Below are 27,833 nucleotides of genomic sequence, written 5' to 3'. Positions count from 1 at the left end.
AGTCCTTTTGTGCTTTCCTTGACATTTTAAGAAACTTTTAATTGACACAGTTTGCTTGCAAAATAAAAAGAATCAGCTATATTTTTAAGTGGTTTTGTGGTGAGTAAGGCTTGCCAACTGCGTGTTCTCCTTTTTGTGTTGAGGTACTTATCATTGCTCTTGACATTCTAAAATAAGAATGCCAGTTTCAGATGCAATGCCTCTAAAACTTAAGAAAGAGCAAGGCAGCCAAGTTGGCTAGAACCCAGACATCTCCTCAAATGTCAGGGGGAAAAAAATCACTGAAGATAAAATAAAAGTGAAAATCCTGGCTTGCTGGATTATTTATTTCAGTCTGTTCTGGTTCTGAGAAATGATCAGTAGCCCTCACAAGTTTATCCTTTGTCAAGCTGGAAAAAATCTCAAAAGGGAAACTGGCGGGTACCTGTAGCTCGAAAATACAGGGGGGAAAAAAAACACTTTACTCATTCAGGGATTTAAAAATACTAATTATGCAGATTATGTGCCTCAAAATCCTATTTGGGAAGAAATGACAAATAATTCATGCTGCATATTTAAGCACATGTGAATATGGAATAAAAGGTCTGTTTAGTAGAGCCTGTAGTCAGTAGGCTGAGGGATGCTGCTCTGCTGGTTATACCCGAGCAAACCAGCACTGATGCCCCTTAAACATATAATTATGACGACATGTGCTTTGATTGCTAGATCTGAAAAGGGCTGCTGCTGTCATCAGATGACTGGGTTTGAGAATAATTTTCTAGAATAACTGTGTGTGTTGTCAGATCTTCTCCAGCTGTGGGTTGGTACAGGCATCCCCTCCCTCCCTCCGCCCTGACAGAGCTCCAGTTCTGTTCAGGTCTCCACCGTCTCCCTCCCTGTGTGGGGCTCATCCTGCCAGGAGATGAATCCTGATTGATTTTACCCAGTCTCTGAGCTCCATTCCTGGTGCCAGCAATTGGTCTGGAGCACGGGCATGTGACAGTTCTGGCCGTTAGACATTTGGGGAAGTCCACTGGAGAGTTTCCGGGAGGGCATCCTGGCTTCCAGTAGACGTGTGCGGGATCGTCCCCTTCTGCCTCTGCGTAGGGCCAAGTGTGATGCCTGGAAAGTGGTCACCATCTGTGACTCTTGAGGGGAGCCATCCTAAGCACAGGGGATGGCAGAAAGCCCGGAGATGAAGAGATCCTGGCTTCCTGATGATGCCTTCAAGTTGCTGACTTCAGCCACTCTGGAGCAGCAGTTCCTAACATTGTGCATCATTATGTGAGAATGTTGATGAGTCCCTTTGCTTTAGTAGGGTTTTCTGTTACTTGCAGCCAAGCCATCTGGATAGCTACATGGATAGTTTGAGATAAAACAAAACATACAACTCAAAAAGAACAAAGGTTACCCCAGCCATGTCTCATTTATATCACATCGAAGAGTGATGTTCAGCCTGGTCAGCGATGAGCCTCATGCAGTTCACCATGAATATGTGTGTGCTTATTCATAACATCCCTCAGAGGGAGGCCTCATAGAGAGGACCAGTGTTCTTTAGAGCTAATGGTGAATTCTAGTTAGGGTACTTCTCTGGCTGCTTTAAAAGAATTGAGATAACAATGACTTACAAAGGTTGTGAGATACATTTTAGTGACATATTTTATTTTCTTGGGGACCAAAATCACTGAGGATGGTAACTACAGCCAAAAAATTAAAAGATGCTTTCTCCTTGGAAGAAAAGCTAGCCAGTGTATTAAAAAGCAGAAACATCGCTTTGTTGACAAAGGTCTGTATAGTCAAAGCTATGATTTTTCCAGTAGTCATGTACAGATATGAGAGTTGGACCATAGAAAAGGCTGAGCACTTAAGAATTGATGATTTGAATTGTGGTGCTGGAGAAGACTCCTGAGAGTCCCTTGAACTGCAAGGAAATCAAACCAGTCAATCCTAAAGGAAATCAACCCTGAATATTCATTGGAAGGACTGATGCTGAAGCTGAAGCTCCAATACTTTGGCCACCTGACGTGAAGAGCTGACTCATTAGAAAAGACCCTGATGCTGGGAAAGATTGAAGTCAGGAGAAGAGGGTGACAGAGGATGAGACAGTTGGATGGCATCACCAGCTTGATAAACATGAGTCTGAGCAAACTCCAGGAGATAGTGAAGGACGGGGAAGCCAGGCATGCTGCAGCCTATGGGGTTGCAAAGAATAGGACATGACTTAGCAACTGAACAACAAAAAGTATGACCTGATAGATGGTCAAGGAGTTGGGTGGACTATCCCACAGGGTCATCTACGGTTCTTCTCTGTCATTCACATGGATGTTGTCTCCATGGGCATCAAGAAAGCTGGCTCACCACTACTACAGTGTTTCAGAGTGTGGGGCGGGGAGGAAGGAAGGGCAGAGTGGGGCAGTGTAGGCAGCCTCCTTTTTCCCAGAATTGCACAGATTACTTACAATCACAATTCATTGGGTGGAACCTGGTCACATGATGACGTGATCACATGATGATGACTAGTTGCAAGAGAGTCTGGGAAGTAGCTGTCTCTAGCTGGGTGGCCATGTGTCCAGCTGAAACTTAGAGGATTCTGTTGGTAAGAAAGTGAGAATAGACACTGGAGGAGTGTCTGCCACAGTGAAGAGGCAGACGTGTGAGCGTGACCACAGCAGAGTGCTGGCTGCCACTCTCAGGTTGTGGAGCAGGTGTGTGAGCCAGGAGGGCCAGGGTCCCTGAGCACCCTTGTGCCAGTTCTGACCTGCCCTTGGCCTGTCTTCCCAGTCAGACAGGGGCCTTGTACCAGGTAGTGTTTAAAACCTCTTCAGACTCTGACTTGTTCTGGCATGGCCCGCATGCACAGGCATTCTGCCTCTGGAGTGGGTGCAGAGACAAGGCGGCAGCAGGCTGAGCAGCCGGATGTGGGTGGTGAGTGTTAAAGCCATAATGGAAGTCACTGCTGACCTTACTGGGAGCTTACTAGGAGCCCGGAACTGGGCTGCATCCCTTATGTGGATTGACCCCGTGAGCCCTTACATGCCCTGTGAGACGGATTGTTCCATTTCACGGATGGGGCAGCTGTGGCTCAAGAAGGCTTAGAGAAGGAGACCTGGCCATCTGACTCCAGAGCCCACAGGCTTAACTCCACGTCGTGGGGAGGACTGGGACTGCAGTGGGATTTGTGAGGCATAGCAAGGTCATGGTGAGCCCAGAAGTCAGGGCCAATGTCGGGGGTGATCTGCAGCATCGATTCTCCCCCTCCATGGTGACCCCATAGCCAGGAGGGGCTGTTGCCACTCTGTACCACATCTGGGCATGACACTGTGGGTTACAGCACCCCTCACCAGCACAGGCTGTTCTTCGGGAGGAGAGTATTGCAGGTGAGAGAGGCGTCTGGGGGGTCAGTGTGGGGCACAGTGCAGAATGTTCCATGGGGGCTCGTCACGTGGCTCGCAAGCATCCTTTCAAGTGCTGCTCCTGCTGAGAGAGGCAGGGAGACCTCGGCCTGCCCCTGTCCTGTGTTCCCAGAGAAGGCTATGCTGGGAAGAGGTAGAACCCCAGCCCTAGAAAATGAGGGTCAGTGTATGAAGCAGGCCCGTCCCTCAAGCTGACACTGCTTGGTGGCCTGGCTCCTGACGTCAGACGCTGCCTCTTGCTCCATCCTGGAGGTCAGTGGCTGTGTGCTCAGAGGGGACTCCAGGAAGGGAGGGGGCACCAGTGGGTGTGCAATATAGTCCCCTTAGTGGTGGGTCACCCACCTGTTGGGTGACCGCGCACCTGTTGTTGCCAGACCACAGGCAAACGCCACATGGAGGAGCAGACCCAAATGAGATCAGGGCTCCCTGACCCAGCCCCAGTGGGGTTTCTGGGCAGCCAGCAGTCTCCAGGCACAGCAGACTCACTGAACGTGAAGCTGTGGGGTGGTGCTCGGGCTAACCCACCTCCCTGTTCAGGGTCTCCTCACCCACAAAGATGCAAGCCCTCCTGCTCCCCTCGAGTCAGGACGGTCTCATTTAGGGTTGTTTCTTTGGTTCATTCCTAAAATACAGTTATTTTCCTAAAATGCAATTACAAATGCCTCAGCTCCAGGCTGCTCTTGAAGACTGAACTTGGGCAGAGCCTCCTGCACAGGAAACCTGTCACCCTCTCTGGGCCTGGGTGGGTCAACCCCTCCCTCCCCGACTCTGCCTCTCATTGATGGTTCTAGTGTCACAAGCCTAATGGTCCATTTACTCATTGTTCCACTGAGCAGACTCTGAGCTTCCTTTAAAAAAAGAAAAAAATGCTTAAAACGTCAAACATCCACAGAAGCACAGAGGATTATATGAGGTGCCCTCTAACATTCATCACCCAGCTTCAGAAGTTGTCACAGTTTGCAAGTCTTATTTCATTAATTCATCTTTGACCTCTCCCCACTGACCTCACCCCCACGTCCAGAATATTTTAAAGCAATTCCTAGATCTCATATCCTCGCTCCCATAAGTACATTTCAGAGACGAGCTTCAAAATGGAAGAAACTGTGTCCTGTATCCTGCATTCTTGGCACCTCAGAAGTTGCTATTGTTTAGTTGCTAAACTGTGTCTGACTGTTTGCAACCCCATGGGCTGTAGCCACCAGGCTCCTCCGTCTATGGGATTTCCCAGGCAAGAATACTGGAGTGGGTTGCCATTTCCTTCTCCAGGGATTATTCCTGGTTCAAGGATCAAACCCATGCCTCCTGCATCTGCAGGCAGATTCTTCACCACTGAGCCACTAGGGAAGCACACTTTGGATGATGCCTGACACATATTGGCTTCGGGGCAATAAACGTTGTTTTGAATCAGCTGATTGACTGGATGAATGAATTGGTTTCAACCTTTAGAGCCCAGCCTGCACGTTAGCTGTCACTTGAGTAGCTGGAATGTGAGTGACAGCTGGGAGCCCATAGTCCCCGTGGTGCTTTCCAGGAGGTTCTGGAATCTATCAGGCTCTCACTCAGCGGACTTTAAGGTTGGTTTATTCTTAGCCAGGCATCTTTGATTTTGCAATTAAACCCCACTTTGAGGTCACCTTGGAGATGGAGGCCGATGAAGATGTAGCTTTTACCTTTGTTTGGTTCATATTTAGGTCACAATTATAGACTTTAGGGTTTTCTTAATTATAATGCTATATTTACTTGGGCCAAAATGATTAGGACCGAAAAAAATCAAAGAATAGAATACATCTAAAGCATTTTCTTTAATCCCATCTTTCTATTCCTGGTAATGGTATTTTAACTACACAAATGAGATAATTGAATGCACATTTTTCTTTCAAACAGTCTTGGTAATGTTTAAAACCCTAAATTCTGTACACTTTGAAGGGGACTCTGAGACTGGAGTCACTAAACGTGGCATTTCCAGCTTTTACAAGGTGAAAGTCAGGCCAGGGCTTGGACTTTGGAAATCTCTGATGGTAGAATGGTAGCTTGTAAAAATGCCTTTGGTATATTCCTTTTTTTCTCTTAATTCAGAAATGGTATTTACCATAATACTGTAATGAGAGCTGCCTATTTCCTAGTGCTTTTTTTCAAAATTACATTCTAAAGTATTCTCTTTCACTCTTCAGATCTATTGTGAAGTTAAATTAAGGTGACTGAGTTTTCTGTGTATCTGTTTTCTTTTTTGCTGCTTCATCAGGGATGCAGAGTAATACTATTTCTGGATTTAAGGTATTTTTTACTTTGTGGGTTTAGCAGTGGGGACTAAAACTGTGCCCAGTAGACATTTGATGACTGGTGACTGTTAGATGTTCAGCCCACAACATGAAGCAGTTGTTTCCACTGAAGTATTTATAGGGGTTGGATTTGGTCATGATGCCATATTGAGTCAAGAGCATCTTGCATGGACAGTGATGTCTGAGGATTAGGAGATATGGGAGCTATTCTGAAGCAGGTCGCGGTCCTACTCCCCCTGCTGATGTGGCAGTGTCTCTTCCTGTGGACTTTGCTTTCTGGGCTGTGAGTGAGCAGACTGTGGAGACTGCTGAGGGCTGAGTCCCGGCTGTCACTTGTGATGACGTGGACAAGTCCAGCGGGGTAACTAGAGGAGTTGCAGGAGACCCCATGTGTGTGTGTGCTCCAAGCTCCTGTGGAGTGAATATGCAGGATTATGACCAGAAGGGAACCCAAGGAATGCCTGATTTCTTGAGTGCCAGAGAGCTTCCTCGCCAGGGATGGAAAGGAGAAAGGGACTCTGGAGAATGGGGCTGGAGCTTGAGCCACAGAGACAGAGTCCATTGGATGGTAATCCTGTCTTCTGACAGAAGCCGAGACACATGTTCCAGACTGGAAAACCTGTGGCGAGGCAGGACACCGCAGCTGAGTCAGCCCTGAGGAAGGCTGGCATGGTGGAGGCGGGGGCAGGAGCAAGCTGCAAACGTGGCTCCCCACTGATGGATGGGGCTGGGCCAGTGAATAGGGAAGTGGCGGTGGCCAGGATTTGGAAGGGGAACAACAGTGTCCGGCAGAAGCAGCAGCTCAGGGAAAGGGCAAATCTTTGTGTTTAGATGGTGGAGTTTCCCTGGTGGCTCAGATGGTAAAGAATCCACCTGCAATGCAAGAGACCTGGGTTTGGTCCCTGGGTTGGGAAGATCCCCTGGAGAAGGGAATGGCAACCCACTCCAGTGTTCTTGCCTGGAGAATTCCATGGACAGAGGAGCCTGGCAAGCTACAGTCCATGGTGTCTCAAAGAGTTAGACAACTGAATTACTAGCAGGGGGGTCTGTATGATTCCTCCAGAGCTGGGGAGCCAGACACAGCACATCCCTGCTTTGTGCCAAGTGCTCTGCGTATTGTGATATTCACTCCTCACTGCCCTTCTGCTCATTTATACTCTTATCCCCAGTCTTATTTAAAGATCAGTGTCCTGAAACTTGTCTAAATACAGTTGTCAGGAGGTCACACAGAAGGCAGTAGCCGAGCGGAGAACTGACACAGTTCTGCCAGCCTCTGAAGCCTCATGCTTTCCGCTGTGTTGGGGCTCCCCTGGGTCTTTTCCACTGGAGAAGTGAAGAAGCACGCACTGGAACCAGGCACAGGCTTCTCACATGGGCACACACCTGTGTACACACACTGCTTACTCACAGCGCTTACACACACATTGGGATCCTAGCTCCAAGTGCAAACACAAACTTCAAAGCTATGTGCATTTTGCATTATGTCATTATTATTTATCTGTTTAAAAAGAAAAGAACAGAGCATGACCTTCCTCTCCAAGTTTTCTAGGAAAATGAGTTCCAGGAGAACAGCATGGAGGTACGTATCTCAGGGCTCAGTGTCAGTGAGCTGCTCCCTCCCCCTGCCCCTGGGCTGTGGACACACCAGACTGGTCTAGCACAAGCGGAAGGAATGAGATTCTGACCATTATTTGCCATTCAGACTGCCGAGGCAGAGTCAGGAAGTAGGGACACAGAAACCCAGAGCCTATCAAGGGGAAATGTTTGGTGTTCCCACGTGGAGGCTCGTGTCAGGTACGTGGAGATGTCAGGAGCTGGAGAACTAAAAGCAGTAAGGCAGTCACATGATCCCAGCCATCTGGTTAACCCAGCATAGCCTCAGTATTTTCAATCTAGAACTAAATATAGCCCCTTTCCCCAAAAGCCCTCAGCATATTGAAGAATGTGGATGAGATGGAGCTTTGACATGTGGGGCCTGCAAAAAAAATGATGAGGGAAATCTACACCCTGACTTAGAATTTCCTGGTAAAGACCCAAAGTGTTTTCTCTCTATGGGAATAGCTAGTTTTTGCTTTACATGTATCAAGCTTCCGAAACTTAGTGGTTGAAAACAGCAGCCTCCGTATTTGCTGTGACCTAGGGGTTGGCCACACAGTTCTTGTAGTCTGGGTTGACTCTTGATCTACGGGTGGTGTGGCTGGACTAAAAGGTCTGAGATGGCTTTGCTCACATGTATGGTGACTGGCAGGCAGCCTGGTTGTTTAAGAGAGCCTCAGCCGGGAGTGCTTGCCTTGGCCCCATGTGGTCTCATCCTCCAGCAGCTCGCCTGGGTGTCTTCACACCGTGGTCTTGGTGTTCTAAAAGCAGCCAGGGAGGGCAATGTTCTAAAAGCAGCCAGGGAAGACAAGCCCTAATGCGTAAGTGCTATTCATGTCTCTGTTTGCAGCTTGTCTGCGAAGCTTAGCTTTTGGCTTGTGGCCAAAGCATAGACCTTGTCCAAGCTTAGAGTCGGTCTGGGAGGAGATTTCCCAAAGCCATGAATACAGGAAAGCATGAACAAACAAACTGGGGGCCGTCACTGCAACAAATCAAAGCTGCCTATAAGTCTGAGATTCAGCTTAGCAAAAGCAGTTGTTTCTACCTGATGCCCAGCTGAAGATGACCCTGAACCACATTGTGATCTGTCCTCGTGTGATGGCAGTGTTGGGAAAACCATAGACAGCCTCCTCAGCCGCTCTAGCAGCCTCATCTGCCAGTGAAGGGGGTGATAAGTCTCCCAAGAGGCTGGAGGCAGGAAGTGGTTGAAGGGCCAGACCTGGCCTAGCACCGGAAGAAAGTTCCTGCCTCGCACACCCAAGTGCAGAGCAACCAAGCGGCGAGTTTGGTCTTCCAGCTGCAGAGGCAAGAGACACCATCAGGCTCAGAAATTGGGGGTGGGTGGATTCCCCAGGCAGCAAGGTTTGCATTGCACAGTGAGATGCTGAAAATAGCATTTGAGCTGGAGTGACAGAGCGATGGATGGGGACAAGAACATGCGACCATTTCAACACTCATGTAGCTGGAGGAACCAACAAACTGGTTAAGAAACTATCCTGTTTCTCAAGAGGAGGGAGGAAGCAATAGAATGAACTGATGGAGATGAGTAGGGGGGACTTCCCTGCTGGTCCTGTGGTTAAGAATCTGCCTTGCAATGCAGGAGACATGGGGACGCGGGTTCAATCCCTGGTGGGGGAACTAAGATTCCCACGTATCGAGAAGCAACCAAGCCCATGCTCCTCGGACCACGTGCCACTACCAGAGAGCCTGTGTACCGCAACGAAAGATCTCGTGTGCCACAACTAAGACCTGATGCAGCCAAATTAAAACCGAAGAAGAAAATGAGTAGGTAACAAAGCTAGTGGCATCATTTTCTTTTGAATACCTACCGTACACTGAGATTACACTTATTTAGCCTTTGATTCAGTCCTCACAACATAATTAGTCCCAACTTACAGATGAGGATACTGAGTCTCAGAGAGGTTAAGTAACTTGGCCCATGGTCACCAAGCTTGGGGTTCTGACCCAGGTCTGTCCAGCTCCAGAGTGCTGAGGACTTCATCTGCACGTGCTGCAGAGGTGGTCCTCACACAAAAAGCAGAGCTGCAGGACCCTCCTAACAGAATTCTGACAGACCCTAGAGGCCATATGCCAAGGAGGAACACTTGAAGATGTTTATGTAAAGGAAAAGGAGCCATTCCGAATGTAGTATTAGGCTCAAAAGAAGGCAATTACATAACAGAAGGGAGAGGAAGAAATGAAGGAGAGCTCTAACATATTTATTGTTGGGGGTACAGGGACTCCCACCCAAAGAAGGTATTTGCTCTGAACCTTCTCCTTGTTCTGTGATCTAATCTCTACGCACACACCCTACTCACCTTCCCCGAATTAAAAGGATCCCCTTCTAAGAGAATCATTATAAAGTAAACACATCTAATTGGGAATGACTGAGAGAGCGAGATGGATGTGAGAGTTGGACTGTGAAGAAGGCTGAGCGCCGAAGAATTGATGCTTTTGAACTGTGGTGTTGGAGCAGACTCTTGAGAGTCCCTGGGACTGCAAGGAGATCCAACCAGTCCATTCTGAAGGAGATCAGCCCTGGGATTTCTTTGGAAGGAATGATGCTAAAGCTGGAATTCCAGTACTTTGGCCACCTCATGGGAAGAGTTGACTCATTGGAAAAAGACTCTGATGCTGGGAGGGATTGGGGGCAGGAGGAGAAGGGGATGACCGAGGATGAGATGGCTGGATGGCATCACCGACTCGATGGACATGAGTCTGAGTGAACAACGGGAGATGGTGACGGACAGGGAGGCCTGGCGTGCTGCGATTCATGGGGTCGCAAAGAATCGGACACGACTGAGCGACTGAACTGAACTGAGCTGAGCTGAGAGAGCGAGACGTTCTGAAATCCACAGGCTAGTGAGCCAGAAGCAGTGAGCCGTCCTTGGGTAGCTAAGAAGCTGGCACGTGCCGAGAGCCAACCTCTTCTGTATACATACATGGGTGGCAGCTAGAGTCAGCATGCAGACGTGTGGGGGTGACACTGAAAGGCAGCAGAAAGAGCTTTAGAGGCACACCTCTTGTTTCATATCTGTCATCACCACTTAAGAACCTCATGCCCTTAAGGTTAGGTTTTCCGCTATTCGTTCGAAATCGCCAAGCCTGTCCCCAGGGCATGTCATGGGAAACCCAAGGGAATGGATGGTTTTGAGCAGGTAGAAGCTCCTGGTTCCTGGAGCAAAGGTTGGAGGCTGCCCCGGGGAGGCTGCTGTGAGGGAATGCTGACATTCTGCCCAGGTCAGGTATGATTTGGAAATACTGCCCAGTGTTTGCAGCTGAATGGCGGCGCCTTCTACGCTCATCCCCTGGGGGCTTGGTCGGGCCGCTGAGCCTGTCCTGGGCGAGGGGTGGAGAGGCTGTGACTTGGATTTGACTTAGGTTGTTTTCTTTTGCGGCAGGGTGAGTGGGGGACAGTTACTGTTGAACCAGCAGATGAGTATTACCAAGGTCTCCCTCAAGGTCAAGGATATAAGAGAATGGATTGTGATGCCTCCCAGACACCCCAGGCAAGGAACTCTGCAGCCTGGATCAGGGAGCCACTCAGGCTTGATGCTTTACCTCTGAGAATGGGGTTTGTTTACAGGAGGGCTTCAGCCTCTTTGTTGCCTCAGGAGGGCAAAACTGTAGGCTGCACGTCAGTGGGCCCACATCCTGTCTCATTGTGATCTCAGCCACCTCGGGGGTTCAGTGCAGAAGCCCTGGCCTTGGGCCCCTCACCAAATGCAGATTCTGGTGAGCTGTATTCAGGGTCTATGGGTGTCCTTGGGAGTTTCTGTTTGGGAAAGAGGAAACATTTATTTGGAGTCCTAAGTATGTTAAATCCTGATGGGATCAGCCAGGGTAATGTGTTTAAGAGAGCTCCTGAGGCTGTTGAGTCCCTACCAGGACAAGGAAGTGGGTGTCCCCAGGAGGACAGATTATCTTGAGACATGAAGCACTGGTCCCTGGAAAGGAGTGGGGACTAAAGGGACAGAAGCAGCGCTCAGTTGAAGGTGTAAATTGGGATTTGTTTGTTAACAGGGTTGCTGGTTGCTGGACATACAGGCTCATTTGTGAGGTACAGTGTATTTTCATCAGTCTTTTAGCCGGTGTTGTCCTGTGGTAGAAGATCTGACAGGTCCCTTAAAGGAATGGTTCTCAAACTCCCCTGTAGGGCCTTGGGTGTGGTGGTAAGGTGAGTGGCGGCGGTGGGGTGCGGGAGGGGGGGGGGCCAGTAAGAGACCCCAGGGCTCTATCTTCTGCCTCATTCCCTGCATAGGTTCTTAAAAATACAACCTTGTTGAGATATAATTCACATAAAACTCACCCAAAGTGTATAATTCAGTAGCTTTTAATATATTCATGGAGTTGTGCGACCCTCACCATATTAGCAGGTGAGCTTTTATCTGATTGATTTTCTGTTGTATTTGAAGGAGAAAAAGATTCTGCTGCTAAAATCAAGTTTGAAATAATGGTTATAATCTTGCTGTGGTTAAGAACCTTTTCTGAAGAGGCTGTGATTTTTCAAGTTCTATTTTAAACCTCAATGAGAACCAGAAAATAAATTTGGTATCTGAGAGGTGGGGTAAATACCCATAGCAACCATTCCCTTTTTCTCACAGAATGGACATTTAGAGCCACATTTGGCATTTTTGTGAAGTCCTTTTGCACAGTCCAAACATGGTCAGGGAGAAGGAAATGGCAACCCACTCCAGTGTTCTTGCCTGGAGAATCCCAGGGACGGGGGAGCCTGGTGAGCTGCCGTCTATGCGGTCGCACACAACTGAAGAGTCGGACACAGTCGGACACAACTGAAGCCACTTAGCAGCAACATGGTCAGAGGAAATTAGAATGGTGGGTGGGGCTGCGAGATGACCCATGGATGCAGCTGAAATGGGCCCAGTGGTCCAGGTTGCGGGGGAGGTCTCTAATTAGCTTATGGGGCTGCTTGATATAGGAACATATCTTAGACATAGCCCAGCCATCCCTAAAGGTGTTAAAGTGGAGCATGAGGCAGTGATTGATGTTCAGGTTAATTAATTACTGAGATCAAAGACGCAGGGTCATCATAGCAAAGTGTTCATCAGAAATGGTTGAAGAAGTTGGGGATCAGAATGGGGTGTTCATTTCCTGGTCCTTGTAAAGACTGCTTGGATCTGGCATATACTATAAGGGCTCAATAAACATCCTGTCCGTTTTTCTTTGCAAAGGCCATGCCATAAAATCTCCTTGCCTGTTGAGATCAGATAAACGAAGCCTTCCTGAACTGTTTCCGCTCATTAATTTGAAGGGTACCTTCTCAGCCAGGCTGATTTGGGGGCAAAGACATCAGCAACAGCGCTCAATTGTTCTTTGACCGGGATTCACACTGCCCTGCTGGAGAAGGGGGCTGATCAGATTCTTTTCAGTTGACAAACTTGGTTTTCTGCCTCAGAAACATGTTTCTTGCCTCTCCTCTCTTCGCAGGACGTGTTCCTGATCTGAGATGAAACCATGAAGAGAAGATAAAATAAAACATAATGCTTTTCCGCAATCGCTTCGTGCTGCTGCTGGCCCTGGCTGCACTGCTGGCCTTCGTGAGCCTCAGCCTGCAGTTCTGTGAGTGTGGGTATGGGTGCTGGGAGGGTAAGGGGGCTTCTCTCTGGAGCAGAAGCCCCCACGGGAAGGAAACACATAGGTCCCAAAGCCTTTGTTCTTTTTTTTCTTTCACCTTTTTTTTAATTGAAATATAGTTGATTTACAATGCTGTTAATTCCTGTTATACAGCAAAGTGATTCAGTTATACGTATATATATATGTGTGTCTGTGCTGTGCTTAGTTGCTCAGTCGTGTCCAGCTCTTTGCGACCCCATGAACTGTAGCCTGCCAGGCTCCTCTATCCATGGGGATTCTCCAGGCAAGAATACTGGAGTGGGTTGCCATGCCCTTCTCCAGGGGATCTTCCCAACCCAGAGATCCAACCAAGGTCTCCTGCATTGCAGGCAGACTCTTTACTGTCTGAGCCACCAGAAAAAGAATGTGTGTGTGTGTATACATCTTTTTAAAAAAATACTCTTTTCCATTATTGTTTATCATAGGATATTTTTTAATTGGTGGGTAATTTCTTTACAGTTAGTTTGTGCTGTACAGCATCATGAACCAGCTATAAGTATACATATATCCCCGCTCTCTTGAGCCTTCCTCCCACCTACCCCCCATCCCACACTTTAGGTCATTACCTGTGTTCTTTAAATAAACAGTGAGGTTTCAAACAACTCAGTCTTTTTAGTGTTGGTGCTAGAGGTGGGTGGGTGTACATCTTTGCTTGTGAGGAACAAGAGCAATCACTTGGCCTCATGACATACTTTTGGCTTCTCCCTGGATTCCTCAACTGCCTGGTTATTCCTGGATCCTTAGTTCAGGTTCCCAAGGTGTAGACAGTGAGTGGTCAGCTTGTCTCCTCATGCTGGGCCACACAGCAGAGGTGCTTGGCTTGGGGGATGAGTGTCCCATTATCAGAGAGGGTGGAGGGGTTAGGTCCCAGTACCAAACTGGGCAGCAGGGACTGTGCATTGGGAAGTCTGGAGTGGCAAGGCAGCAGCGTGGCTGAGGAGGCCGGTCCACAGGCCTCACCACCTGCCCTCGGCCCATGCCTGGGGACCTGTGCTCAGGCTGAGCCCCAAACCTATGCCCCCTACTACTCCCTAAGGGTGGTGGTCCTCAAACACAGATCCAACCAGGCACTTCCTTGGTTGTAACCCTTCATCAGTGGGTCTCTGAGAGGCACCTTAGCCTTTCTGGGACCCCTGTCTCACCTTGAACCCTACACCACAGCCTTGCTGCTGAGTGGCTTGGCATTCTCTGCACATCTAGGCTGCTCTCTGTGCCTGGAGCGGGTCTGTCTGCCTGGACTGTTCTCCTCACCTCCCTTCTATCTGCCTCCCATCCTATCCTCTCCTCCACATGGTTCATTCACCCCTTTATCCTTCAGGAAGCTTCCATCACTCCCCACCTGGGTATGGGCTTCAACCTGCCCCACTCCTTGCACTAGCCATGAAGTGAAGTGAAAGTCTCTCAGTTGTGTCCAAGTCTTTGAGACCTCCCCCTGTAGCCAGCCAGTCTCCTCTTCCACGGGATTCTCCAGGCAAGAACACTGGAGTGGGGTGCCTTTCCCTTCTCCAGGGAATCTTCCCAACCCAGGGATCGAACCCAAGTCTCGTGCATTGCACGTGGATTCTTTACCATCTGAGCTACCAGGGAAGCCTTGCAATATCATAATTTTTCGGTTCTGTGTCTTTTCCTTCTACAAGACTGGCTGCTCTTTGAGAACAGGGACATTTCCGCTTCCCTCTTTATCGCAGGAACCAGCCCTGCCAACCACATAGGAGGTGCCTCAGGAGTGTTTCAGTGAATGAATGAATCTACACCTGCTCTGGAAAGCAGGTGAACCCTATTTCTCTATCCTTCTGGTGCTGTGTACTTGTAAGCCAAGAAAATATCTGTGTGATGCTGGTAATTGTATTTTTGCTGCTGCCTACCTGCCCTCCAGTCTCCTCCTCACCCCGGCGGGTGGGAAGCAAGTGCTTGGCCCTCATCACAGCTTAGGATATCTCTGGGAGGGGGTGGCATTGTGTCACACTCTGCATGATGGGAGGAAGGGCAGGTGGCCAGAGAGGGGCGATGTTCTGAGTGTGCTGAGGGACATGGGAAAGACTTGGCGTTCAGAACGAGTGGTTTGAAGGGAGGCGGCTTTGAGCAAATTTCCTGCCTCCCCTCTGATTTGTGACATATTCCACGCACACATCTAGTGCATACGACAGGCACTGGTAATAGTAAAGGGAAGAAAAAGTGCTCACTTTATCCTTCCAGAATAGGAAAATTGATTAAGAGAAGGTGGGCATAAGAAGTTTAAAGATACTCTAGATGGTTAATGAACTATATATAAAAAAAATCTTTTCCAGAGAGTGTTTGGAATTAGTCGTTTGTTTGTGGCTTTTCATTAAAAATTTTCCATCCTTCACTTGTAGGATGTTTCAATCAACCTTGGTTCTTAGTTTGAGACACTGACAGGTTCTGAGACATGAGTGTGGGTTGCTTGTGTTTGCTGCGTCTCTCTTGCATGAGGTGGTTTCCACGTCACTGAATTGGCCTGTGTGTTTTGCTTATATAACTCCTCTGAAAGTACCTTCTGTTTTAGGAGAGGCAATTTTCAGCCATACTTATTTTAGGGAAAAATTTTCAGGATAAATTGGCCCGCCTGGGTCTGAGGTCTTTATTCTTCAATGCGTTGGGAGTTTGGAGAGATATTAAGATATGGACCTTCTTACTACTCTTCTGCTTCTAGGTAAACTGTAACTTTGGAATTTAACAATTTTTGTGAAAATTGAGTTAAATTGCTTTATTTATTTAACCACTTTATTGGTTGCTAATTATTATGTTGTAAGAAACTGGACTAATAATACAAAGATGTCTGCTTACGTAACACTTATATTTTCATTCTTACCCTAAAATATATGGACTTTTTCTCTTTTCTATTTCTTTTGACTAATTTTTGAATATCAGATTAGCACATATAATTGTTTCAGGTAATATATTTGAGACAGTCAAATGGAACTTGTCTTTCTTATCTTTTAAGTAAATAGTATAATTTTGTTTTCTATGATTGTGTATTTTATTTAGACACTTTGGCAGTTTCATTTTTCTGATGCTTTGAATATGAGAAAGTTATGACCCAGGTTACAATGAAAAAATCAAGTTGCTTAAATACGTGTTTCATCCTCTCGGTACAGAAAGTGTGTATGTGTACTAACATATATTTATTAAGTGCTTATGTATGCTGGAGATTTTTCTACACTATTGGGGTGGAGGTGGTTGGGAGAGGATACAAAAAAGATTAAAGTACAGTTTGTAGTTTCTTAAAATATGTTTATTTTAAATGGTAATAATGACTCACTTTATGCTAATAAGCATTAATAAGAATCATTCATTTTGTATTTTCAAGTCCTTGATGTTTTTGAGTTTGGAAATACAGTGATTCTGAAATTCCTGATAATCGAAGAAGGGAACAAGTCAGGCATAACTATCATTAGTTATTCTAGTTAAAATGAGTATAAGTGGGAAAATAACTTCTCAGATTGCGGGACTCCTTCAATGTGACAGGAAAAGGGTTATGAAGACTTGTGGATGGTTCCTTATTTTGCTGCTTTTTCTGCTCGCTGGTAATCGTCTATTTTCCTGCTTCAACCCTTTCGTTCACGCTCATTTTGTGCTCATTTTACCGCCTTCCAAGCAGTCCCAAAGTGGCAGCGTGGCCGGAGCCCGGCTCCCAGACCCTGAAACCACAGCCTTGGGGTTGAATGCTGCTCGGCCACTTAGCTGTGGTGTGCCTTCAGCAGGCGTGGCCTCCTGGAGCCTCTGTTTCTTATTGCATAAAATGAAGTTCACTGTTGCTGCTTTGAGACATTGGTGTGAGAAGGGAGATTTTGTGGGAGAACCTTTGGCTCGGGAAGCTCAGTCAGTGTAAACAGTACAGAGTCCTGTCACGATGCTTCCTTAGAAGTCAGGGCTCTTGGTATCCCAAACGCTGCTTCAGCCATTGTGGAGAGAGCTTTTGAAGCAGTGTGTGTGTGTGTGTGTGTGTGTGTGTGTGTGTGTGTGTGTTAGTCACTCAGTTGTGTCCAATTCTTTGTGACCCCATGGACTATAGCCCGCCAGGCTTCTCTCTCCATGGAATTCTCCAGGCAAGAATACTGGAGTGGGTAGGCATTCCCTTCTCCAGGGGATCTTCCCAACCCAGGGATCAAACTGGGGTCTCCTGCATTGCAGCAGATTCTTTACCATCTGAGCCACCAGGGAAGCCCCTTTGAAATAATATATCTTGCATTTCTTTCTTTTAAATCACAGTTCATCGGCCATGATAGGGGGTCAGTCTACACTGGTCATTGGTATCTTGGGCAGGGCCCTGGTGGACCAGAGCAGGTTTCTAAGGGAAATGTCCATGGTGGACTGGAAACTCAGCTTCCCAGGTAGAAGGGGGCGGTTAACCTGCCAAAGTGAAGTTGTCTTCAGTATCTGAAGAGCTCTTATCTCTATCCAGTATCTGTAAGAGGAGTCAGCCCAGCTCTGTGTGGCCTGGTGACCCGAGACATATTTCAGTTCAGCGGCAGGTGAAGCTTCCTGACTGTCACGTCAGGTGGAGGTGGACTGGCAGGATGCACACCCTGGAGCATCGCTCTGTGAAGAATAGAACAGCAGGCAGGTCACTGGGCCTGATCCCATTTAAAGCCTTCTCAGACTCTGAGGTTTGGGGAATTTTATCGTTCCTTGTTGACCCAGGACCTTGAGTTGGCATAGCGCTGTCCTTCAGCAAACACTCCACTATGTGCTGGGCCCTTGGGGTTTCATCTCTCAAGGGCCAAAGGAGCTGTCTGTCTAGTGAAGGAGAACCCTGAGCAGATACTTGGCACTCAAGGTACAGCGTGCTCAGACAGGAAAGAAGTAGCCCCCCCAGGAGCTGGGAAAGAATGTGGACTCTGGAACCAGACTGCCTGATCGAGTCCCTGCCCTGCCACTTACCAACTGTGTGAGCTCAGGCATGTTTGCTACCCTCTCCATGCCTCATCTGTAAACTGGGGAGGGGGACAATGAGAATTTCTGTTTCATCGGGTTGGTGAAGGATATTTTATAATATACCTAGAACAGTTCCTGGCACATAGTGATCACTATATGCATGCTTGTTAAATAAAATGGTTGAGATGAATTATGGTACGGTGACATGGGAGGATGGAGGACAAGAAGCCAGCCCACGTAGGAGGTCAGGGAAGACTCCCTCCCAGGGGAGGTGACATCTGAGCTCCAGCCTTGAGGGATGAGTTAGAGTTGTCCATGAGGAAGCTGGGAAGGGCGTTCCTGGCAGATGGAGGCAGCTATGTAGAGCAAGAGACAGCAGGGCCAGGTTAGTCACCTGTGTGTACTGTGAAGGTGGACTATGCCAGGGCCACGTATATCACCACCTTATACCTTGAAGATACTAGAGCCCCTGAAGCAGGAGGATAGCATGCCATCAGATTCGTGTCTGGGAAAGGCTGCAATCTGGTACAATGTTTGCCAAAGAGTGGTCTCCTGAGCCCCTTGATTAGAGTAGCCCTGCGAGTTTATTAAAGTGTATGTTCCAAAAACAAAGAAGAGCAGATCTGTGCCCCTTCCCAGGGAGTCAGAACTGTGGTTCCCCCTGGGGATGCTAATGTACACAGAAGTTGGGTGCTGCCCATTCAGAGGCTGGTGGGAGGGTAATGCTCAGAAAACTCGGGGGCTACATCCCGGCTCCAGTTGAAGGCTGAGGATGGCTCTGATGAAGGTGTCGGGCCCAAAAGGAAGGAACAGAGCTGAGAGCGTCAGATGATGCTGCGAACTTAGAGCTGATCTGGGGTGCAGTGCAACCAGGGTGGAGGGAGAGGGGAGTGTGACTTGGAGGTCTCGTAGGCTGCCCCCATTCATGCGTCCATGCTGTCACTCACACAGTCCCTTCTCCACCTGGGGTGAGTGTGCCAAAGGCTGAAGGAAGTACCCAGAACACGGTCTGGGAGGTCAGCCATGTGGGGCTGATGTCCCCCAAGTCTGGATGAAGAGGCTGGGGGAGAGTGCTCTGAGCAAGGAGAAACAGGCAGCTGGACGGGCTGGTGGGGAACAGGGGAAGAGCTGGGGAGTTGGTGAGGTGCATCAGGGCCGTTGTGGGTACCAACGGGCACAGTGGGTGTAGGTCCTACTGGAGGTGATTCCAGGGCCTGAGCCCAAGAGGAAGCCTGTCGGAGCCCCTGTTTGCAGACCTTGTGTCCAGCATTCCCTGCTCTCCCTGGAGCCCATGGAGGCTACTCCAGTCCCACAGCCTGTGGGCTTGTATTTTTTGGCCCAAGCAATGTTTTCACTTTGGAAAATTTATTTACCAATGTTTTTAAACTAGCCAATTTCATGTAAACTTCTAGCCCCTCTTTTAAGAAGCAGACTGTCCACAAGCCATGGCCCACAGTCCTTTGCAGGGACCTCAGCTGCAGCCGGCTGCAATCTGAGTAGGGGTGGCGAGAGCACCATGCTGAGCCCTGTCAGCTCCGGAGTTTGTGCTCCGTGTGCCTGCAGAGGGGAAGGACAGGGCGAAGGTGAAATGTGGGCAGATGGAGGAGGAGAGGCCATGAAGGAGACAGGGCAGCAGCAGGGAGGGGGGCTCTGAAGCCAAGGGGCTGGCAACCTGCCCCAGGTTCTCAGGTGGGCAGCCCAGGAACCCCAGCCTAGCCAGCTTTCATGCATGTGCAATGTGTGTGCAAGTGGTGTGTGTGTGTCAGTGGTGTGTTTATATGATGTGTGTAAGCAGTGTGTGTGTCACTGGTATGTATATGATGATGTGTATGCTGTTTGTGAATGTGTAAGTGATGTGTGTTTGATATGCATGCAAGTGGTGTGTGTATGTGATGTGTGTGGTGTGTTTAAGTGGTGTGTGTATGTATAAGTGGGCTTCCTGGGTGGCTGAGTGGGTAGAGAATTTGCCTGCAATGCAGGAGACACAGGAGACGCAGGTTCAATTCCTGGGTCAGGAAGATCCCTTGGAGAAGGAAAATGGCAACCCACTTTAGTATTCTTGCCTGGAGAATCCCATGGACAGAGGAGCCTGGCAGGCTACAGTCCATGGGGTCACAAAGAGTCAGCCACGACTGAAGCAAATGAACACAGTATGTATAAGTGATGTGGGTGTGTATGTGTGGGGTGTGTATAAGTGGTGTGTGTATGTGTGGGGTGTGTATGTGTGCAGTGTATATAAGTGGTGTGGAGGGTGTATGTGTGCTGTGTGTATGTATAGTGTGTTTTTATGTCTGGGGTGTGTATAACTGGTGTGTGTATGTGTGCTGTGTGTATAAGTGCTGTGTACGTGTGGGGTGTGTGTAAGTGGCATGTATGTATGTGTGGTATGTTTATGTGTGGTGTGTGTATAAGTGGGCTGTGTGCAGGCACATGTCCAGTAGCTTCTCTGGCACCTTCCTTCCCTGCATAGCCATCATTTTCCTGTGTCCTCTAGCCCGCATGTCCCCTCCCTCATGCTGCTTTGGGTCTGTTGTCTTCTAGCAAAGGGCAGAGCCAAGCTTGGTAGAACAGTGTGTAAATTAAAAGAAAATTGCCTCTTGAGCAAGAGAGCGAGGAACCCCTGCAAAGTGCCAGGTGTTGTGACACTCACCTTGGTCCGCCCACCCTGGTTTTAGCCTCAGCCCACTCTTCGAGGGTGGCAGTTGGTATTTGCAGCTCCTGCTCTTTGTGGGCCCTTCTGCAGGGCCTTGGCATGTGGTGGTGGGATTTTGCTGAGGCCCAAATACGCACTGGGAACATTTCATGCAAAGATGGGTTCGATAAAGGACAGAAATGGTATGGACCTAACAGAAGCAGAAGATATTAAGAAGAGGTGGCAAGAATACACAGAAAAACTGTACAAAAAAGATCTTCACGACCAAGATAATCATGATGGTATGATCACCCACCTAGAGCCAAACATCCTGGAATGTGAAGTCAAGTGGGCCTTAGAAAGCATCACTATGAACAAAGCTAGTGGAGGTAATGGAATTCCAGTTGAGCCATGTCAAATCCTGGAAGATGATGCTGTGAAAGTGCTGCACTCAATATGCCAGCAAATTTGGAAAACTCAGCAGTGGCCACAGAGTCGACTAGAAAAGGTCAGTTTTCATTCCAATCCCAAAGAAAGGCAATGCAAAGAATGCTCAAACTACCACACAGTTGCACTCATCTCACATGCTAATAAAGTAATGCTCAAAATTCTCCAAGCCAGGCTTCAGCAATACATGAACCGTGAACTTCCAGATGTTCAAGCTGGTTTTACAAAAGGCAGAGGAACCAGAGATCAAATTGCCAACATCTGCTGGATCATCGAAAAAGCAAGAGAGTTCCAGAAAAACATCTATTTCTGCTTTATTAACTATGCCAAAGCCTTTGACTATGTGGATCACAATAAACTATGGAAAATTCTGAAAGAGATGAGAATACCAGACCACCTGACCTGCCTCTTGAGAAGCCTATATGCAGGTCAGGAATCAACAGTTAGATCTGGACATGGAACAACAGATTGGTTCCAAAAAGGAAAAGGAGTACATCAAGGCTGTATATTGTCACCCTGCTTATTTAACTTATATGCAGAGTACATCATGACAAATGCTGGACTGGAAGAAACACAAGCTGGAATCAAGATTGGTGGAAGAAATATCAATAACCTCAGATATGCAGATGACACCACCCTTATGGCAGAAAGCGAAGAGGAACTCAAAAGCCTCTTGATGAAAGTGAAAGAGGAGAGTGAAAATTGGCTTAAACTCAACATTCAGAAAACGAAGATCATGGCATCCGGTCCCATCACTTCATGGGAAGTAGATGGGGAAACAGTGGAAACAGTGTCAGACTTTATTTTGGGGGGCTCCAAGATCACTGCAGATGGTGACTGCAGCCATGAAATTAAAAGACGCTTACTCCTTGGAAGAAAATTTATGAACAACCTAGATAGCATATTGAAAAGCAGAGACATTAGTTTGCCAACAAAGGTCTGTCTAGTCAAGGCTATGGTTTTTCCTGTGGTCATGTATGGATGTGAGAATTGGACTGTGAAGAAAGCTGAGCACTGAAGAATTGATGCTTTTGGACTGTGGTGTTGGAGCAGACTCTTGAGAGTCCCTTGGACTGCAAGGAGATCCAACCAGTCCATTCTGAAGGAGATCAGCCCTGGGATTTCTTTGGAAGGAATGATGCTAAAGCTGAAGCTCCAGTACTTTGGCCACCTCATGCAAAGAGTTGACTCATTGGAAAAGACTTTGATGCTGGGAGAGATTGGGGACAGGAGGAAAAGGGGACGACAGAGGATGAGATAGCTGGATGGCATCACGGACTCGATGGATGTGAGTCTGAGTGAACTCCGGGAGTTGGTGATGGACAGCGGGGCCTAACGTTCTGTGATTCTTGGGGTCGCAAAGAGTCAGACATGACTGAGCGACTGAATTGAACTGAAATACACATAATCATAACAGCAAGCAGGCTCCTGGTCCTAGTCTTATGTCCTGACCTCAAGCTAGGGGACTTTGTCATTCTCTTTTCTCTGTCTGATGTACATGTTATGGAGCAAAACAAGTGTCTGAATGATGTGCGTCAATTTGGGGATTCATGAAGTTCTTAATATGTTTTGGAGGCAAAAGGTTGGGGATGCAACCCTTAGAATGCCACGGCTCTAATGTATTTTATATTTTAAAATCACAATAAGTTTCCTCCAGGGTTTTTATTTTGGTGAGTTGAAGTCGAAAAAAATGAGAAATTTAAAATTAGGGCTTGCATTTTTAATCTTTGGGTTCTTAGTTTCTAAGTAGAATTTTTATTTAGTATTTCTTAAATTAATCATGATCGTTTTCTTGGAGATTTATTTTGTTTGATTTTTAAATCTTTATTTATTTATTTATTTATTTATTTTTGGCTGTGTTGTGTCTTTGCTATTGTGCAGACTTTTCTCTCATTGCACCAAGTAGGAGCTATTCCTTGTCGCAGCGTGCGGGCTTCTCATTGAGGTGGCTTCTCTCACTGTGGAGCACAGGCCCTAGGGTGCGTGGGCTCTGTAGTTGCACCTCCTGGGCTCTAGAGCACAGGCTCAGTAGCTGTGGTACACTGGCTTAGTTGCTCCACAGCATGTGGGATCTTCCAGGATCAGGGATCAAACCCGTGTCTCCTATATTGCCAGGCAGATTCTTTACCACTGAGCCACCAGGGAAGCCGCGTGTTTGATTTCTGAGAATTTTCAATTTAGTTTTTCTTTGAATGTTTTGTGTGTAACTGCCACATAGAGTTAAATATCTTTGGGTAGAAAAAAGTTCTGTAGATAAGTGACAAAGTTAAGCTAGACAAATCAGTGTCTTAAGTTCATGTCATACTTACTTTGGAGGAGGTATGTACCAGGTGGGCCCTTCCATGAACTAAAAATGGGAAACATTTATGTCTGTGGATCATTTCTAGTTTTCTTCCAGGGTAGAGACATTGTTTCTGTCTCTCTCCCTCTTTCTTCCTTCTTTCTTTCCCTCCTTCTTTGTTTCTGATCTTAGAGAGTTTCTCCTAAGAATAAACTGGAGGATAGAGATATATGCTCAAAGATGTTAGTTGCAGCTCTGCTTGTAGTAGGAAAAGGGGGTCAAGAGCCAAAATGTCCAGCAGGAAATACTCCTGCATCCATTACACCATATTTACATAGACATGTCAGTATTGACTTGAACATTGTCCATAATGTATTAGCTAAAAAGACATGTGGTACCTTTATGTGAGTGTGTGTGTGTGTGTGTGTGTGTGTGTGTGTGTGTGTAGTCAGCAGTATTGATTAAGAAGGTGAATCTCCCATTTTATTTTATTTTTTTGGTTTAATAAACATTTATTCTGTTATTATATAGTTGAACAACCTCTACACACAAAATACTATGGTTTAAGAGTTTTTTGAGTTGGAAGGAATTTGGGTCTTAAAAGGTTTTGCAAGCCTATTTTCTGGAAATCATTTAAGTGGGCCTTTTTAAAGACCCTTGAAGAAAAAGAAAAATTGGTTCAAAAAAACCAGCAATTAAATTTCAAAATCAAACTATTTATAAAGATAGCAATCCAAGAATTGGGGTAATTCCTCTTCTGTATTTCCTGCACTCAAATCCACCCTGGGAAACAGAAGCCTCGTCTACGGGAAGACATGATGGAGCAAGCAGAATGAGGTGGTAAGGGCAACCACAGCTGGTGGCCTATCAAGTCTGGAACAGTGAGGCTGATTGGAGTAGGGATGGGAATTGTAGACAACACAAAGTTGGAGGCTAACTGAACTTGCATTGACACCAACGGCATGAGTTTTCTCAGTAGCCTTTTAAGAATGGAGTGACTTGACCCAAGAGAACAGATTATACTTAGCAATGATACTTTTAAATATAACCACCTCTATTTCCCCATCCCGTAATGTGGCTTAGAGAGTTCATGATGGTCACAAACTAATACTACAGATAAAATATTTAACTTTTTGATCCAAGTTTTTCCTATCATCCTACACTTGAAAGGGATCTGATGAACACCAAGCTCCCAACTCTAACATCACTGCCTTACAAACCTAGGGCTAATAACTCCCCACTCACTTATCTAACGTTTGAATTCCATCAGTTTTAATTGACACCAGTGTAAATACAGCCATTTTGCACGAAGTTCAGTATTCTACAGATCCCAAAGCCTGAACCAGGAGCTTTATATGAACTTCATGGTACCATGGAGGCCAAGGCAATTTAATTTAGATAAACCAGGATTTGATTCATTTGTCAGAACCCTCTTGCAACAGGTCTATTCACTTCTCTTAAAAATGGTGGCATTACTTTACTTTTTGCCTTTCAGAAGCAGCAGTTACACAAATGTAGTATTAGATTAAGCCTAAACATGGGCCCTAGTCAAAAACTTCATTATTTTTCTGCATATGATCATGAGAAAGGATCAGGACACCCTTCACATTTCCAAGGAAAATCCAACTGAAAACATTGTCCCTGCCAAACTCCATAAAACTGCAGAGCATTGCATCACCCCAGTAAAGCTGCAGGTCTCACCACATGCATCAACAAATCTACAGGGATAAGTTTCTGCACTCCTCTTTTACAGAATTTTACACCTATTGTGCCAAACAGCATTTTAAACACAGACATATCAACTCCCTAATAAAGCAAAAACGAAGGCATTTCCCTTATTATAAACAAGATACACCATCACTTCATGTGTAAGCATAAGTAACTTCAATAAGTTCAAACATTATTGCACTTTAACTTTCATAATTTGACAATGCATTCAATGAAGCAATCTGTAGGCACTAATTTTAACAGACAAATTAAAAAACACTTTTAAGCAGACAAGAACGCCCTAAATTGTTTATTAGGTAAGAACTTTACCAACATTACTTATGTTAGTGGTAGCGGTGGAGCTGGAGAGTATTGCGCCTTCTCCAAGCTGCAGGGCGAGAGCCTCCAGTAGTGTGGTGGAGCTTGTGGCCCTTGCCCAGGCCGCGGCTTCTTTCTGCCTGCAGACATCAGCCTCCACATCTCCCTGTGCTTGGGGACTGGTTTGGTGATCACTGAGTGTCAGGGTTTCTTCTGATAGCTTTATGGAGTGGATCAGTGAGGATAACCTCAAAAAATTTGTATGTAGACTCCACCAACCCAGTAGGAATTCAGGACCCTCAGGGCCCCACAGTGGCGGCCAGCGCACCCCTCCGCAACCAACTGCAGGCTTCGAGCAAACTGGAGCTGGTTGACACCATGGTGGACAGACTTGCCATAGATGGCGCCCGTAGGAACTGGGCGTTTGCGGCCGCCGCGGCGCACACGGATCCGGTATATGAGAGCCTTGCTTGGCCTTGCAGCCCGCCTGCGCGCCTTGTCGGGCCGGGTGGGGCGCGGGCGCGAGGCGCGGTGCAGCGCTGAGAGCTGGCGGTACTGCCAGCAGCACGTCCGACTGCTTCCTCCACAGCTCCTGGATGTATTTGTAGGCGCCCGTGTCGGCTCACCCTGATGGCTGCCGCCTGATGGAAAGGATGAATCACCCATTTTAGAAGAGAGCAAGTTATCAGGACTCGTTAGTAAAACTAGAATGTGTTAGTAAAATGAGTCAGTGAATTCAGCAGAGTATGTGCCGATTGCCAAGACTGTAGGAAGAGAGACAAATAGGAGAGGAAGCTGCGGGACGTTGACCCTGGAGGAACAACTGAATAGAGGTGAGCCAGGGACCCAGTGGGAGCCTGCCTGGGCGGCGTTTGCACTGATCAGCTTGGGCCTCATTTCTCGTTGTCTTGGCAACAGGGCTCCAAGCTGACGACATTAATAAAAATAAAAAACAACTTGAAGTGAGATAAGTGGTAATCAGATGCACAGCCCTGTGATATTGGTAGCACTCTGCCTTGGGGGAGGGGGTTGGAGGGGGAGTTTTTTGAGACTGATCAGAAACAAGGTCTTGAGGGGGACAGAATCTGAATCCTGAATAAGAAGGTGCAGTCAGGAATGCCTGCAGAGACACTGGAGCCATCTCACTGTGCTTCCTGCCAGCGTGGCCCCAGCACTGGATGCCTCACTGGCGCCCAGCAGAGCCGCTGCCCGGGATAGGAGAAGCAGGGACTCGGCCACAATGCAGGGCCCTCTCTGATTTATCTGGTTCTGGCTCCAGCATGATCTCTTGCCCTCCCAATCTCCTTCCTTCTTTTTCCTGTGTCAGCTAAGGGACTGAACCACACTGCCCTGGGGTTTGCTTTATGGGGAACTCGGAACCCAGCTCTGCCTCTCCCCAGCCCCAGATATCTACCAGAGGGTGAGATCAGTCTTCTCAGTATCCAGATACCTGCAGGCACGAACCCCCCTGCAGCACATGCTCTCTCACTCAGGTGGCCTCCCTAAGACTCTCCCATCCATCTGACTGCTCTTCTTTTTTGACTGTTTTTGTAGAAACAAATGACCAACCTTGACCCACTTTCCTGGGCTGTTGGTTTGGTGACCTCAATGGGATACAGACCTTTGAGACACAAAAAACTTTTTGCTGCTGGGGAAGGGGCAACAATGTTCTTGAGCCACAGTGACCCTGTCACCATTCGCACTGGAGCAGGGACTGGAGCACCATTCATCTCTGGCAGGACTTCCAGCCACACACACTACAGCGTTCACTGTGGGTTCTCTGGGTGGTAGGAATATGCATGACTCACTTCTTTTTATACCTTAGTATTGGTGCCTATTTTAGGATGAGCACATGTCTATATGAATTGTAACAATCCTTTTTCATTTTGTAAAATGAAAAAATCTCTACTCGAGGGTGTTGAAACTGGAAACCTGTTTCCAGGTGCGTTGCATTCTTAACCTGAGTCCATGGACGTCTGCATTGTCTCACATGGTTTCAGAGGTGCTATGAACCCCCAGAAACCAACTCTAAAAGAGTGTACACAGTCCTTTTTCAGGGCTGAGGATCAATAGCTCTTACCAGATTCTCAAAGGTAAGGTAGAGAGGATCCAGGCCCTGAGGTGGTTGAGGATGGCTGGGGCTCTTTTCATAGTTCTTTTTGGGGATCTGTCTTGGATGTCTATCTGATTTCTAGTTTCTGTCATGATTCAGAGTCTTTGGCACTTGCAGCAGCTAACCCGAGGGACGCTGTTTGGTCATGGCCAGTTTGCAGTGGCCCCAGAGGAATGCAAGGAATGTTTCCTGGCCCCTCCAGGAGGCTGCAGCTGGGCTTGGGCTCAGGTCACAGTGGGACCCCTGCCCCTTGCACTCTGGCCACCCTTGGGGTTAGGTCTCAGATGTCAGAAGGGGGTCGGGCAGGGAGGAGATAAGAACTTGGAACAAACAGCCTAGGGCAGGAGCTGAGTCCTCAACCCTGTGAGCACCCCCACTCCCATTGTGGGGCTCTGGTGGTCTGGCTCTGGTTTTTATTTGAGAATCACACACATTTTTATACTCAGTGCAGGCTAGAGAAAGAAAGAACATTAAAGACACGTTAGTGGATTAAGGAAGCCTAAGGGAATTATGGGAGTTGTCTGTTAGAGCAACTCCA

At 47.4% G+C, this 27,833-nt stretch overlaps 1 protein-coding gene and 1 pseudogene across 2 annotated transcripts in view; one reads left to right on the top strand and one right to left on the bottom strand.

The window, feature by feature from the left end:
- Positions 1 to 27,833, top strand: part of PXYLP1 (2-phosphoxylose phosphatase 1) — an 88,594-nt gene that overhangs the window by 33,699 nt on the left and 27,062 nt on the right. Inside the window, exon 3 of one of the 2 annotated variants that reach the window (XM_018049770.1) lies at positions 12,716 to 12,847. In XM_018049770.1, the coding sequence (XP_017905259.1) occupies positions 12,769 to 12,847 (79 nt within the window). In that variant the 5' untranslated portion in view covers positions 12,716 to 12,768. Of the gene's footprint in view, positions 1 to 12,715; positions 12,848 to 15,501; positions 15,573 to 27,833 lie in introns of those variants that run through there. The other variant, XM_013966023.2, reaches the window with a different exon arrangement.
- Positions 25,421 to 26,879, bottom strand: LOC102176462 (annotated as a pseudogene).

The sequence above is a fragment of the Capra hircus genome, chromosome 1 (genome assembly GCF_001704415.2).
Source record: "Capra hircus breed San Clemente chromosome 1, ASM170441v1, whole genome shotgun sequence".
Taxonomy (NCBI): Eukaryota; Metazoa; Chordata; class Mammalia; order Artiodactyla; family Bovidae; genus Capra; species Capra hircus.
This window is presented reverse-complemented; position numbering and strand designations above follow the sequence as displayed.